Source organism: Leptonotus elevatus, chromosome 15 (genome assembly GCF_054856555.1).
Source record: "Leptonotus elevatus isolate MCC_2025b chromosome 15, RoL_Lele_1.0, whole genome shotgun sequence".
Taxonomy (NCBI): domain Eukaryota; kingdom Metazoa; phylum Chordata; class Actinopteri; order Syngnathiformes; family Syngnathidae; genus Leptonotus; species Leptonotus elevatus.
This window is the reverse complement of record NC_141253.1, coordinates 14,227,995-14,242,313: the sequence shown is the minus strand read 5'-3', so window position 1 is coordinate 14,242,313 and position 14,319 is coordinate 14,227,995. Positions and strand designations below refer to the sequence as shown.

Sequence of the window (14,319 nt, the reverse complement as noted above, 5' to 3'; positions counted from 1 at the left end):
GAATTAAAATGTCAATATTCAACGTGTAATGTTTTATTCACTTGGAGAATACAAGAAAATTGTTAACCTGCATTTATACACACAAGAACTATGTTTAGGTCCTGTAAAGTGTTGTAAACTAGACGTGTTATGACGATTGTCAACAGCGCGCGATCAACGGGCTTTGTATCCGGTCATTATTGTTATTATTGTTATTATTATTATTATTATTTTTATTATTATTATTATTATTATTAGTAGTAGTAGTAGTAGTAGTAGTAGTATTATTATTATTATTATTAACAACAACAGCATCCAAATGTTTATCCACAGAACAAGAGAATTTCAAACTGAGCACACAACAAACAGAGTTCTGCATTCAAACTAAAACAAAAGTGAGCTCTTATCATACAATAAAATCTTCAAATAATCAAATACCAACAAACCTTTTTTTTAACCCTCCTCGCACAGTGTCTTTTTGGTCATTAACTAGTTTACAAATATATTAAAAATAGGGGAAAAAAGACTCTTTGTTTGGTTTCCATTATAAAATAGGAAGACAAAAATTGAAATAGCCTACAGCTTGATTTGTTGTTTGCCTTCTAGAACGAATAAGGAAAAGTGTAATAACAGTTTGATTCTGAATGTTTTGGATTTCCGAAAGTTGTCACAGACAGCATCTTTCACACTGGCCAGGACGTTTGAAGCAGAGCCTAAATAGAGAGAGTTTGTTTATTTGCTTAATTAACAAATGAAGCCTACAGGCTTACAGAAAAATTGAAACATACAACTGAGCGGTACTAACACAAAAAGAGTGAAAACCAACAACATACACACATCATAGTACAATGGGGTCAAACGAAAAGGGCACCATGTTATTATAAAGCCATAAAGCCTTTGTATCCATCCATCCATCCATTGTCTATCCATTGTCTAACACTTAGTAGGACATGTCTTCCTAGATTGTCTTGATAATTCTCTGATTTCATGATTCCTGTGATATGATCAAGGCTTCCAGTACCAGATGCAGCAAAGCAGCCCCCCAGAATGATGGATCCTCCACTATGCTTACCTGTAAGGAGGATGCTCTTTTCCTTGGAAGCTTAATTGCGCCATTATTCATGGGTTTTAAGTTTTCTATTTTTTTCCCGCCCATTGTTTATTGTTTTAAATTGTTTTTTTTTTACTAATTTGGTCTTTCTGATAAACTACAAATTCTCTATAAAAAAATGATTTACTTGATTCATTTCTTTTAAAAGATATTCCACATTATGTACTTTACCTTCATGGGTGCCAATAATGGTGAGCAGGACTGCATGTGTAAATAGTCTGTGTAACCAAAAATGTTACATTTAGCACCAATGTACATGTTCTTTGTAAATAAATGTAAAATATGTAAATAAATATCTTCCCCATACTCTCATATTTCTGCTCTAGACTTAACTGCTTCAAACAGAGACTGAGGGCTTTGTGACAGCGTGAAATTCATATCATGGTATTCACTCTTTTGGTCTTTTTACTGTAATGGTGATTGTAAAAGTATAAAAGTCATAATGAGAGTATTTCTGATTGGCATAATAGTGAAAAGGTAAATATTTGTTGAAAAAAGAATTCTCTCTATTTCTCATTCAAATCTAGCAGTTTTATGTAAACGTGTCTACCTTTTATGTAATTAAATCTATTCAACAACAAAAAAGCCTGATTACAAAAATATTAGTCATTTTGAGCCCTATTACTGTGTAGATCTCAGAACTCAGTGATGGAAAAGAGTGCAAATACAAGCAAATAACATTGCTGATATTAATTTACGCTGGACCTCGAGCTTGGCGTCATGGCTGACATCAGCCGTTAGCGTGCTCAGTCGGTCATATGTGTGCTAAAAGGCTAATGTAGCCGTCATCTTATTCTCAGTTTAGAATATGTATTAATTGTAGTACAAATGTTCTGTTCATAGCTACTGGCTCTCCACTTTAACGCAGTTCTTACCAGACTTCTGTGAAATGTCTAATGTACACCCAAGCACTTATTTTGGGTCATTCCTGACTCTGCATTTCACATGAGCAATTACATGCTAAGCGACTGCCCGTTTGCCTTTGGTGAAAGCTCTACTTTTAGTAGCAGTTTATTTGTCACCATGGAGGAGAGGATTTGCACCAGGCAGCTTGTTGCTGTTACTGCATACAGACTTATTATTAGTCTGTTAGTTCTGCCGCAGAGAAAGTTAGCTTAGCGCCTCACGTTCTCAATCACGGACTGTGTTGTCAACTTGTCAAGCAGCCGCGAAAAAGTACCTCTGGCTAGTGTGTGTGTGTGTGTGTGTGTGTGCGCGCGTGTGTGCGCACACACACAAAATATTTTACAAATTATTTTGATATGAGTGTTGTAATTTCACTTCTCCAAATGCCCATTTGTTTCAAAGTACAATTCTTCCACAAGATTTATATCCTTTATTTGCATTTGAGCACAAGTGATAACAATTGCCTATTAACTTTTTCAGAACTATTTTGAGAGATTTTGTGCACACAGATGCAATGAAAATATATTTAATGACTCATTATAAGTATGATGCTGCTGTAGATGCTCAGACATCTGGCAAGTTGGGCAAGGTGTCGGTCCAAAAATTCACATACTGCTTCCTCATTTTCCGCCCCACTGAGGACTCATCCATCTTATGACTGATATCCAGGTATCTGTGTCCCTTGGTGAATTTTGGCCAGGTGGTGGGCACCTCCAAGCCTCCTTTGTTGGGGTCTCTGTTTGGACAAATAAAAACAAAAAACAGCATCAACTAATGATTGAGAGAGAGAGCGAGATTAATGGGCTGCTGTTGACTTTTTGTTATGTTTCTTTGTCTTTTTTTTGTTTTTGTTTCTTTGTAAAATTATACCCAGTTTTGGCAAAGTTGGTCCAATAAGCGATCATGTAGTCAGAAAGAGTGCGGCTCTTTTTCCAGTAAAACACAGGCTTTCTATAAGGCATTCCAAAGAGGTACTGCAATTCCTCGATATGGTCAGCTCCCATCCAGCTGGGAAATAGTTTAAGGTTGCTGGCAAAAAGGCTGGGTTCAGAGAAGAGGTAGGAGTAGGTGCGAGCAGATCTTTAATGAGACAAGAAGACAACATACTGAGATGCATACAAAGCTTGCAAAATAATGTCAAGTATCATTGAAACCAGGGCTTAATTAACTTAATTGACATAAACATTTTTGCTCAACAGCCACTGTGTCGAGTGGTTTTCCCGAAGTTACTAGCCACTCAGCATTTTTACTGGCCACAAATTTGTTGTTTGATAATGGGGGTAATGTGCAACCAAATTAAGTATGGAGGAATTGATGATTCTCTACCCATCTTCGCTTTTAAGAGACACCGCCAATCCGAGAAGCTCTTTTTATACTCCAATCAAGTTGCCAATGGACCTAATTAGTGGTAACCGGTCTTCCAGCTGTTTTTTTTTTTTTACAAGTGTAATTGACTTAGCTTCTTATTGCTACCTGTCCAAACTTTTTTGAGATTTGTTGGCACCATGAAATTTACAATCAACATATTTTTCCCTTAAAATGTAAAATGTTCTCAGTTTAAACTTTTGTCGTCTATGTTCTATTCCGAACAAAAAAATTGAAATTAGGCACTTCCACATAATTTCATTCAGTTTTTATTCACAATTTGTATAGTGTCCCAACTTTTTGGGAATTGGATTTGTGCATACATCTGATCACATCAGTCTGCTGACTGCTTGCTACAAGCTTTGCCTACCATTTGACGCATCTGCAGCAATATGCAATAATTGTTTCTTTATTGTGAGAAAGGCATGTTTAGACCAAAGGCTCACAATGTCCCATAAAATAAAAGGCCCAGCTGGTTCAGCTAGCGTTCGATGACACTGTGACCGTCACATATAGAAAAATGCCCAGTACACTGCCTCAACTCTTAAAGCTAAGCCATGTGTTTAATCTAATAAATGGAAGACTTGTTTTTAGAAAGCATAATATTAAATGTGTGTCTGTGGCCATCTATCTTCAAGGAACACAAAAAGATTAACAAACATATTTGCTTAATAAGTTTGTCGCCTTCTTGAGTTGCAGACAATAGATCACATAAAGCCAACACACAGCAGGGACCATGCCTCTGCTTTGGAGGAGACAGTGTTGAATATTCGGTATAATTCTAAAACTTCTATTGAATAATTGAGTATTAGTATAAAATAAAATAAAACATAATTTTGCTTGGTTAAAGAACAACTATGACTAAATGAGATAAAAACTAAAAACATGAACGACAAGTTGATTTTGATTTCTAGATAATCTTCTTTTTTCACTAAATTTAAATTGCATACCAGCAAACTGTATTTTCTTCTCTAGAAACATTAGGAAGTGAGATTTTGGGTTGTGGGACAAAGTAACTTGAGAACCACAGTCGCGATTTTGCACATTTGAGTAAGCCTGGTTTGTCGAAAATTGATCAGTAGGGTGCAGTCGTTATTGCCTATTAAACTGCCTTTGAAAAGTATTTTGACAACTCTATATGGGGAACTCGCCTAGTAGCTAGCTGCTACTGATGGCAACTTAAGACCCCTGCACTAGAGAGAGCAAGCACCATACCACAATGTGAGAATCACCAGGCTGGCGTTTTATGTATAATTGTTTTCTATGTGACCCTCAAAGTGCACCAGATTGATGCATTTAAAGTTGTTTGCATTTGTTAACCTTTTACACTAAAGGTACGCCACTGCTTGTTGTCACCAGCCACAGATCAAATTCACCCGCATTTAGCAGACTGCATTGTGTTAATGTCAAGCCTGGAATGTAACCAATTACAGCCTAAAATGAATACAAGACAAGTATTAGAAAACAATGGACCTTAACATGTACATGTATCGTAAATTCATGCTCTCACCTGGCACTAGCGGCATGAAGTTCAAGTGAAACCTGTGTGGCAGCCAAGAAGATGTAATCTGTTTCGATATCCACAACTGTTATCTTAACATCCTCCTTGCTTGGCTCGTCTTGCCATTCTGCAGTATATACTGACAATGCTTCTTCCAGACCAGCCTCGCCCTTGTCTTTAGTGAATGATTCCAACAGCATCTTCATGTCATCACTGAATTTAGAAGAACATGAGAAGAAAAATCGATCAAATCTTTCAGAAATAAGAATTTGGTCTTTGAGAAAATGCTTACTAGGAGGTTTCTTTCATTTTCCTGTTGATTGAAGGGATATCGAGAGAAGCCATGAGATGACCATCCATGTTATTGACTCCAGCAATGTAGTCAATATCAGCGGCATTGTGGAACAAGTTGGAAGGTTCATCAGGCAGGAAATCCCCATCAATTACAGGTGACAGAACCATGTTTTCCACAAGTGGCGCTGCAGGTGGGAGAAAACGCTTACACATTGTGTTTTCACAATTTAAACTCATAGTTTCAACAAACAAATCTCAGTCTTTTATATCTGGAGACGAGTTCCAAACAAAATAACGTCTTCCCTTATTTATTATTATTATTATTATTATTATTATTATCATATTGTATTTATTTATTTATTTTTTACAAAGGTTTCAACAATTAACTAGTTCATTTTAAAATTTGTGAACTAAACTTTGAACTAGTTCACATAGAAAATTAATTTTCCCAACACTGTTTGTGAACCATATCTCTCCTTTAATGTCCAGAGAAAAATCATTCAAGAATATGAATGCATACTCTGAGATACAGTATAGACTTTCGTATAGCATTTGAAAACTGTAATTTGCATATTATAATGTAGTTCATTTCAAATAAACAAATAGATTGAAAGTACTCTACAGAGGTGGGCACTTCTGACGTTACGTCGGCCCGTCATTGACGGATTCCCATATTTTGGTGAGTGCTTCCACATTTTCTGCCAATGCTTTATGATGCAAAGCCTCGAAAGAATACACGGACTGAGATGGACTGTTGTACTGACCCGGATCAATGGACGTAAACCTACTTCCGTTGTTGCTCAGTCCGTGTATTTATTTGAGGCCACACATCATAAAGCAGTCGGCGAAAGTGCGGGGGCACTCTCCAAAAGGTGGACACCCGTCAATGATGGGCCGACGGATGTGCCCACTAACACAAACAGAGTGATGTGTGGTGGATTGTTTTACCGCTAGGTGAGCTGCTCAAAGTGAAAGTGCCAGCTTTTGTGAGGCGCTTGGGATCAGCCCTCTTCAAACAGGCAGCCATCCTATGATCAGTGGGGCAGTTGACTTTCTGAGCAACCTGAACAGAGGCGGAAAATCACAAGTTACCATTTTACATAACTTGCGTGTCTACGAGTTACACCAATAATCTAAGACAAGTCTTTGGACCTCTTTTGCAAAAGCACGTGGGTTCCTTATGATGGACCAGGGACAAAGTGCGACACCACTCTCAGAGATCCCTCTCTTGAAGAGCCCCTTGTTGTGGGGAGTGAGCATCTGTGACAGAACATACATCAAAGATATGCACAAGCATAGCACCCCAGAAGACAAAGCAAAGGTCTCTGTCCTATGTGGTCACGGAAATGTCATACTGAGCATGACATTTGTTTAGGCAGTTTAACAGTTCATTTATTAATTGGCCCTATGACTATTCATTGAAAAACTTTACTGCAAGAAAAATGGGCCAGCATCCCTATACCTGAAAGCTGACACTAGCACCACCTGCAGACTCTCCAAAGATAGTGATATTATCTGGGTCTCCTCCAAATGAGCGGATGTTTCTGTGGACCCAGCCAATAGCGGCATGCTGATCCCAAAGACCGTAGTTCCCTGTCAAAGGACAAACGTTTCAAACGCCATTCCTTTTTGTACGACCTATAGCCGTCACCAGAGGTGGGCACTTACATTGTTACGTCGGTCCATCACATACAGATTCCCCCCTTTCAGTGAGTGCTAATGACGCAAAGCCTCGAATAAATACACGGACTGAAGCAGGTTTACGTCTGTCAATCCGGGTCAGTACAGACAGCCCCTCTCAGTCTGTGTATTTGTTCAAGACTTTGAAAATTGTTGAATATGCGGAAGCATTCGCCAAAAGGTGTGCATTCGTCAATGATAGGCTGACGTAACGACGGAAGTGCCTACCTCTGGCCGTCACGGCATATGCCTTGAGTGGTTTCATCATGGAGTATATCCAAATTATTAAACACACATAGTACCAGGTAAAAGAGAGTCTCCGGTGCTGAGGAAGCCCAGAGTTCCGACACGATATCCAAATGTCACCACTATGACATTTCCTCGTTTTGCAATCTCCTCTCCATCGTATAGATCCACTGCTAAATCTACTATGGAAGTACCCATCGATCCTCCAACCATGAAGGCACCTCCATATATCCAGATCATGACGGGTAAATTGGTGGACACTTAGGGAGTAAAAATAATTTGAATTAATTTTGGTCACATTTGAATAATGCTGCTGGCATCATTTCATATGTGGTTATCACATTTGCCTCGCAGTCCTAAAGACCAGTTTTTAAGTCTTAGCACAGGGTTTTCTGTGTGGCTTTTCTCTGTGGTTGACTGCTGACCAATCCAGGTCTCATAGACAGCTGGGATATACTTCATTTATTGATGGATGATAGTCTGTGGGCCAGTTCTTACCTGATTGGCCGTGAGGAACCCAGATGTTAAGGTAGAGACAGTCGTCACTTCCTCTGGTGCCGGGCAACATTGGTTTCAACTGAAGACATATATCCTTGTATTTAGTGGCCTTCAGAACACCTGAGCAAAGACATGTTCATGTTTGGACAGTTCTTTAAAAAAAAAAAAGTGTAAGGAACGAGTAAGAGAGTAAGATCCAGGCTTGCTTCTCTAACATCTGATCCAAAAACACACTTCAAAAATAGGTAAAAAGCCTTCTCAGAAGAGTAAAAATGTTATTGCTCCAAAATGGGATACTTTCTTACATGTTCATGTTTTTATGCATCCCAATACTTGTATCAATGTATCTTGATTAAAGGCTGTAATTAACCAACATTTAAAATCAAGGTTCAGTCGACTCACCTTCCCAGCCTGGGTGACGTTCCGGTTTTTCAAATGTTTCAGGTACATCAGCAAAGGGAATCCCTTTGAAGATGTCCATGGAACCTTTGAACCCAAGACAAATCTTTTTGCCCTTTACGCGGCCACCCTCAGTCTTCACCACTCCTAGCTAGAGGCATACATCGTGGCCATATGGTTAAAAAAAAAAAAACACCTTCATGCAATTAATTTCAAGACACCATAAAACTACATTGTGTAACTTACAGAGGAGGCAGACACCGTCTCCAGAAACACTGCAACTGCAACCAAGATTCTGAGCTTCTCCATCATGACCAAACTGAGAACCTGGCAGAGTTCACTGGACTTAAATACAGTGGACTCCTCCCCGACCTGGACTGCAACTTTGGCTACATGTTTCTCACTGTTACATCACCTCTGATTCGTAACTTTTGAGTCATTATGCATAGAGACTTCAAAACAAAGCAAAGTGGTAGAAGGTTTGTTTCAAAGCATCTGCCTTTTTAAACGTGACATTAATAATCATTGATTGGGTGTTTACACGTGTTAGAGTCTCACTGCAGAAAGTAGATGAGCCTGTTTGAAGGGGCTTTGTTTACCTCCGCTTGCCCTTATGTATAGCTGGCCCTGCACTACATGCTATTACTTGAGTAACCAATGACTGTAAAGAAAGTCATTAATTGAGCTGAAAAGACGACAGATACTGAAGGGGCGCTCACGTAAAATACACTCAAATAAGTTTTATGAAACAGTCTGCAATACCTTTGGTATCAGTGTTGGCAAATGTATGCTACGATTTACAATACGTAACAACAAAATCTGTCAATGCAACCAGTAATTGCAGTACTACACAGCTTATCTATGTTTATCATATAAGTCAAGAAGCCAAAAAGCATTAGACCACCTGATGTTGTACAATCAAAAACAGGCAACTAACGGCTCCAAATCGACTGGTACATGCTGATTGTCTTTGTTTGTGCCATACTTGTTCTTTCTTTACGTTCAGCAAAATACATACAGTTGCACAGGTGTACAGTACAGTATTTTGTGTAATTAAACATCAATCTTACTGTATGTGTCTGTTGATGTGTGACGGTTGACCATAGAGTGACTTGTACAGCAACTACCTCTCCTGGACTCACTTGTTTCTCACTGTGATATAACTTCTCATGTGCAACAATTGTGTCATTGCGGTTCAGATAAATGGATGGATGTTCACAGACTTGAAAATAGCCCAGCAAAAGAGCTGTCTCAAAGTGTCTGCCTTTCTACAAATGACACTGAGTTGTACAAATGATGACTCATTGAGGGGGAAGAAATAGTCTTGTGCCAATGTAACATCAGTGCAGAATTTCTAAGAAACCTGATAAAAATGCATACATTTTCCTTAAGATTACCTTGATGCTGGCTGCAAGCTGGTCTGTGTCAGATAAGACTCATTTTCACTTTTGTATGGCAAGAGGGAACATATTACAGTAATAAATGTTCACATTTACTTTTTATGTCAAAATACACCTTAGGGCTGGCCATTTTAGATACTTTTTGTTCAAAGTACTGCAATTGAAATATAACATGACATGAAGTAGGGCTGTGCAAGTAACCGAAATTCAATTACAATTTCAGTTATTTCACTCCACAATTACAAAATCATCATAATCGTAAAAAAAAAGATTATTAATACAAATTTTGAGTTCTTTGAGTTGTTTTAATTTATACATTGGCACAATTTTATCTTATTTTAAAATTAAATACAATTATGAATTGTATTTAATCCAAAAGGAACTTGCATAATTAAAGTGTTTCAAAGAATTGTATTTGTCTTAATATTTTTCACATTAAAACGTTTTCTTGTTTTGTACCCAAAAAATTAATGATCGTCCCAATCATGATTTCAATTATTACCAATATAATCAGGATTAATATTTTTTTCATAATCCAGCAGCCCGAATCCATTTTCTTAATGAAGGACCACAATGGAAATAAGCCCCTGCCGCTGCCCCCTGCCCTTCTTGTCGTCTCCTTCCCCCCTCCCTTCCCCCTCCCCGGTACGCCTTCCTTCCCCTCCCCTGGGCCGGGGGCTCCATCCATGGCCCGGGTCTCGGTGCTACGGGGGCCGGGCGGGGGTGGCTGGGGTTTGATGTCGTGCCCGCCCCGCTCCAGTGGGCGTCCTGGCGCCTCGGGCGGGACCCAGTATCCGGGGGGCGAGCCCTATCGCCCCGCCGGACGGGTCCCATATGCCCGCCGGGGTCCTGGTGGGGTGGGTGGGGGCTTGGTGGGCCGGTGCGCATCCTGCCCCCGCCCGGTTGGGGAGGGCCCCGCTGGTCACTCCTCTTAACTCACTACACTAGGTTTGCACAATACACTTTTATAGACATATAGGGCACATAACACACTTTGGGGGGTGGGGTAGGGTGGAAACACCGTCTTCACCCTACAACTCCCCTCCAATTTTAATACACCACACAACTTGTGTGTGTGTGTGTGGGGGGGGGGGGGGGGGGGGGGGTGCCATCGGTTGGGGGCCGCAGTATAGAGCAGTGCTGCGATTTTTTCTAATAGGTTTTCTGGTGAGCTAACAAATACACGCACGCACGCACGCACGCACGCATGCACGCACATACACATACTCACCCCCACACACACACACACACACACACAAAAAATAAAAAATAAAATAATAATAATAATAATAAAAGAGCAATGATGATGACATTTCCGAATGAACAATACTGAGCTCTTAAGAAAAAGAAAATTAAAAAAAATTTAAAAAAAGGAAATAAGCCTATATGGCTTTATTGTGTTTTTCTCCCTTTAGCAGCAGTTGTGTCATATGTTTGTAAACATGCTTCGTTTGTTGTCAATAAATATTTCAATCAATCAATCAGACACGTAGAGCAGTTTTTTGATGAGAAGCGCCACAATTTGAGATGAAGCAGGATGAGTACACACAAGCTCTTAGCAGGTTTACTTTGTGGATTTCATGATATTTTAATTTGTCCCTTAATATTTCATTTAATAATTGTGGCCTAGACCGTTACTTATTTGGGGCAATTATGGAACAACAGCAACATGTCAACTTTTTCACCAACAGCAAAGGTGAAATAATCTGAAAGTATTGTATCATTCAAACTGTCTTCCTTGGGCATATCCAGGCCTGGACTGGCCATCCGGCATACAGGGCATATTCCTGGTGGGCCGGCGTCAATGGATGGATTGATTGGTTGATTGATTGGTTGATTGATTGATTGATTGATTGATTGATTGATTGATTGATTGATTGATTGATTGATTGATTGATTTTTTAGAACAAGTTTATGTTCTGGTTTATATCTGATTTGACTATTTTTTCTGAAGCTATTTGAACACAGCAAATGATTCACACTTTTTCAGTTATATTTCATAATTATTCCACAAATCGATACCTTTTACAGAAACACACATTTGCTTGATGTTTATTCTTGTCTTTGGGGCCGAATTTGTGCTATTTTATTTTTCCCCAAGAGACTGCCACACAATTTAGAATATAGACATCAAACTGCAGTGGCAAATCTATGTGGTAGTCAGGGGTGGTTAGGTGTCGGGTCAAAATCCCAGGCAGGGCTGATTTTTGGTGCCAGTTCAGCCCTGGCCTTATCTGGAACACTCATGCTGACATTCTGAGAAAGGAACCACCCTTTAGATTCCAAAGAGCTTTGATGAAATATGATAAGATATTTCATGCAAGTATAAGTATATAAAAACAAATGTAAGTTATCCAGTAATTCCTATAGTGAGGCCCACAAAAGTCAGAATATGTTCATATTCCATCCACCCAAATAACCCAAATATTTGGCTCTAGACAAGTACTGTGAACGTGTATCAGAATATGTCCATTAAACAGAATACTAATTTGTGTTCTACGCACGTACTGATTCATTATTTTATGTATTTGTATTTATTTATTGTTACCATATTTTTCATGGTACATTACACTAAAGAACGTTAGATTTATACTCGATTGTCTTCACACTGTTCATTCAACAAAGGGACATTCACAGGATCATAATTGCAGATGTTCCAGCCAATCAGAGATGAGCGTTGGCACAGTATTATTTGCATAGAACTTCAATACAGTGGCATACCTTCTTTTATTGCTGTTACTGTTCTGGATCTGGATTCCATATTAAAATGGTCTAAATGCACTGATAATTTAGCAAATACAATGGGAAAGAGCCTTGCTTTAATAAGGAGATATTAGTCTTTAGGTATATGACACAAAAAAATACTATAAGTAATCCAAGCACTAGTCTTGTCACACCTAAATTATTGTCCAGATGTTTATCCATCTGCTCCAAAATATGATGTATAGAAATTGCAAATAGCACAAAATAAGGCAGCTAGATTGGCTCTAAACTGCTCAATGTATACAAATATTGAAGGCCTACTTGTAGACATGCATTAGAATCTGTCATGGCTTTCTGTTGAAAAGATTGCACTTCCATCGCCTCGGTTTTTTCAGGAATGTTTTAAAATAAAGAAAATGCAAAGTACATCTTAGACCAAGTAGTGTACATAAGTAACAAACATAATCATATTACAAGGCAAGCTAGTTGCAACTATTTAGCAGTTCCAAAATCCATAACAAATCTTCAATAAATAAATAAAAACTATTACATGATGGAACTCATTACTTGATATTACCATGAATGTGCAAGTAAAGTACAGAACACTTTCAAGAAGAAGTTAAAACAATATTTAATAAAGTTGCAATAATAAAGTCACATTGAGGTTCACTGCCAAACATGAGTTACTGGTGCGGAAATTGAATTAGATATGGGCTGTTCTTTTGTTTGATAGGTTTTCATAGTTCATAATTAGCATCACGGTGTCTTATTTTGTTGTATTTGTCATTCATATTTATTATTATTTCATTATTAATATGTTATTAATTTATGTATTGTATATATTGTATTATAAGTCATTTTGTTATGTCTTTTATGGACCCAAGGAAGATTATCCTTTGAACTTGGCAAGATCTGATTAATGGGGATTCAATAACCAATAAACCAACCAATAAACTGTTTGCTTACTTTGACTTTTTAAAGAACTTTATTTGAATATGTGAGCCCTCTGCTGGGGATATATTGTACGGCACCCATCCCACTCATTTCGAGGTGGAGGACAGCTTTAGACCACGCATTTTGAAACCAATGCCCAAGACGCTCAGAACCAACGTGAACTCTTGAACAAGGCCCCTGAAAACGCCGGACGTGCTACCGCGGCTCCACAACGATCTACTAAGCTAGAGTGGAAGTCAAATGGCAGTTTTGAGCAATTCCGGTAAACAATACAGGTAGCTCCGCCCCCAATGACTGAGGGTAGTTTGTATTTTTTTATATTTCGTAGTGTTAAAATAAATAAATAAACCTGACGTCTTAAGAAGGTGAATTATTAAAGCTGTGTTTTAGATTATTATGTCAATCATAATAATATAAGGCGCTTCAAATAAGCCAAATCGGAATAAGCCGAATCTATGGAGGTAAATTTGGTGCAAAACTAACTTGTGCAAAAAATGTGTACCTGTAGAAAAAAGTCTAAATTTGTATCTGTAAAAGTCGTGATTTGTATCTGTAAAAAAAATGTGTGCCTGTAAAAAAAAAAATTGTGTCTGTAAAAGAAATGTGTACCTGTAAAAAAAAAAATTGTGTCTGTAAAATAAATTTGTACTTGTAAAAAAAAAAATTGTGTCTGTAAAATAAATTTGTACCTGTAAAAAAAAAATGTGTATGTGTAAAACAAATTTGTATCTGTAAAAACAAATTTGTACCTGTAAAAGTCATGATTTGTATCTGTACAAAAAAAAATTTGTACCTGTACAAAAACTATAAATTTGTATCTGTAAAAGTTGTGATTACTTCAGTCGACTGAAGTATTCTTCCTCAACATACATATTAAGAATACTGAAGTATTCTTCCTCAACATACATATTAAGAATACTGAAGTATTCTTCCTCAACATACATATTAAGAAGTATTCTTAATATGTATGTTGGTTGGCGACGATGTGTCCTGCTTGTATCCTTCCGCGAGTCCCGCCACCGTCGTTCGCTAAACCAATGAGGTTGCGCTCCAATCCGCTCAAATCCTTCTCACTTGATTGGTCAAAACAACCCTTCATTACACCAGAGCCCGCCCCCTTCTTTACAAGTACAAATCAGGCGCTCTACAAGTACAAATTAGTTTTGCTCCATTTGTAGCGCAACAAATGGGGCAAAACTCACGTCACAGAACAGCAGCAGAAAACCCACTTGTGACTCCTAGTGGCGACTTCTTTGACTACAAGTTGTCATTTCTACAGGTAC

At 38.3% G+C, this 14,319-nt stretch overlaps 1 protein-coding gene across 3 annotated transcripts; it reads right to left on the bottom strand.

Moving 5' to 3' along the window:
* Nucleotides 1–2,411: 2,411 nt before the first annotated feature.
* On the bottom strand, nt 2,412–9,065 carry LOC147162075 (bile salt-activated lipase-like). Of its 3 annotated transcripts, none has more exons than XM_086096858.1 (12): nt 9,050–9,065; nt 8,226–8,306; nt 7,983–8,130; nt 7,581–7,700; nt 7,139–7,342; nt 6,619–6,749; nt 6,309–6,416; nt 6,105–6,219; nt 5,155–5,341; nt 4,872–5,075; nt 2,867–3,076; nt 2,412–2,732 (listed from the first exon to the last, which is right to left on the bottom strand). In XM_086096858.1, the coding sequence occupies exons 2-12, from the start codon at nt 8,289–8,291 to the stop codon at nt 2,561–2,563; spliced, it is 1,665 nt and encodes a 554-aa protein (XP_085952984.1). In that variant the 5' UTR covers nt 8,292–8,306; nt 9,050–9,065; the 3' UTR covers nt 2,412–2,560. The 3 variants fall into 3 exon arrangements, with proteins under 3 accessions (XP_085952984.1, XP_085952985.1, XP_085952986.1); XM_086096860.1 differs by lacking the exon at nt 9,050–9,065 and having other exon boundaries at nt 2,588–2,732; nt 4,872–4,903; nt 5,007–5,075; nt 8,226–8,363; XM_086096859.1 differs by lacking the exon at nt 9,050–9,065 and having other exon boundaries at nt 2,867–3,037; nt 8,226–8,363.
* Nucleotides 9,066–14,319: the final 5,254 nt, after the last annotated feature.

Coding starts and splice junctions, on each gene's coding strand:
- LOC147162075 (XM_086096858.1), bottom strand. CDS start 8,291: ATGATGGAGAAGCTCAGAATCTTGGTTGCAGTTGCAGTGTTTCTGGAG. Junction 8,131..8,225: donor AGACGGTGTCTGCCTCCTCT/GTAAGTTACACA, acceptor GTATGCCTCTAG/CTAGGAGTGGTGAAGACTGA. Junction 7,701..7,982: donor ACGTCACCCAGGCTGGGAAG/GTGAGTCGACTG, acceptor GTCTTTGCTCAG/GTGTTCTGAAGGCCACTAAA.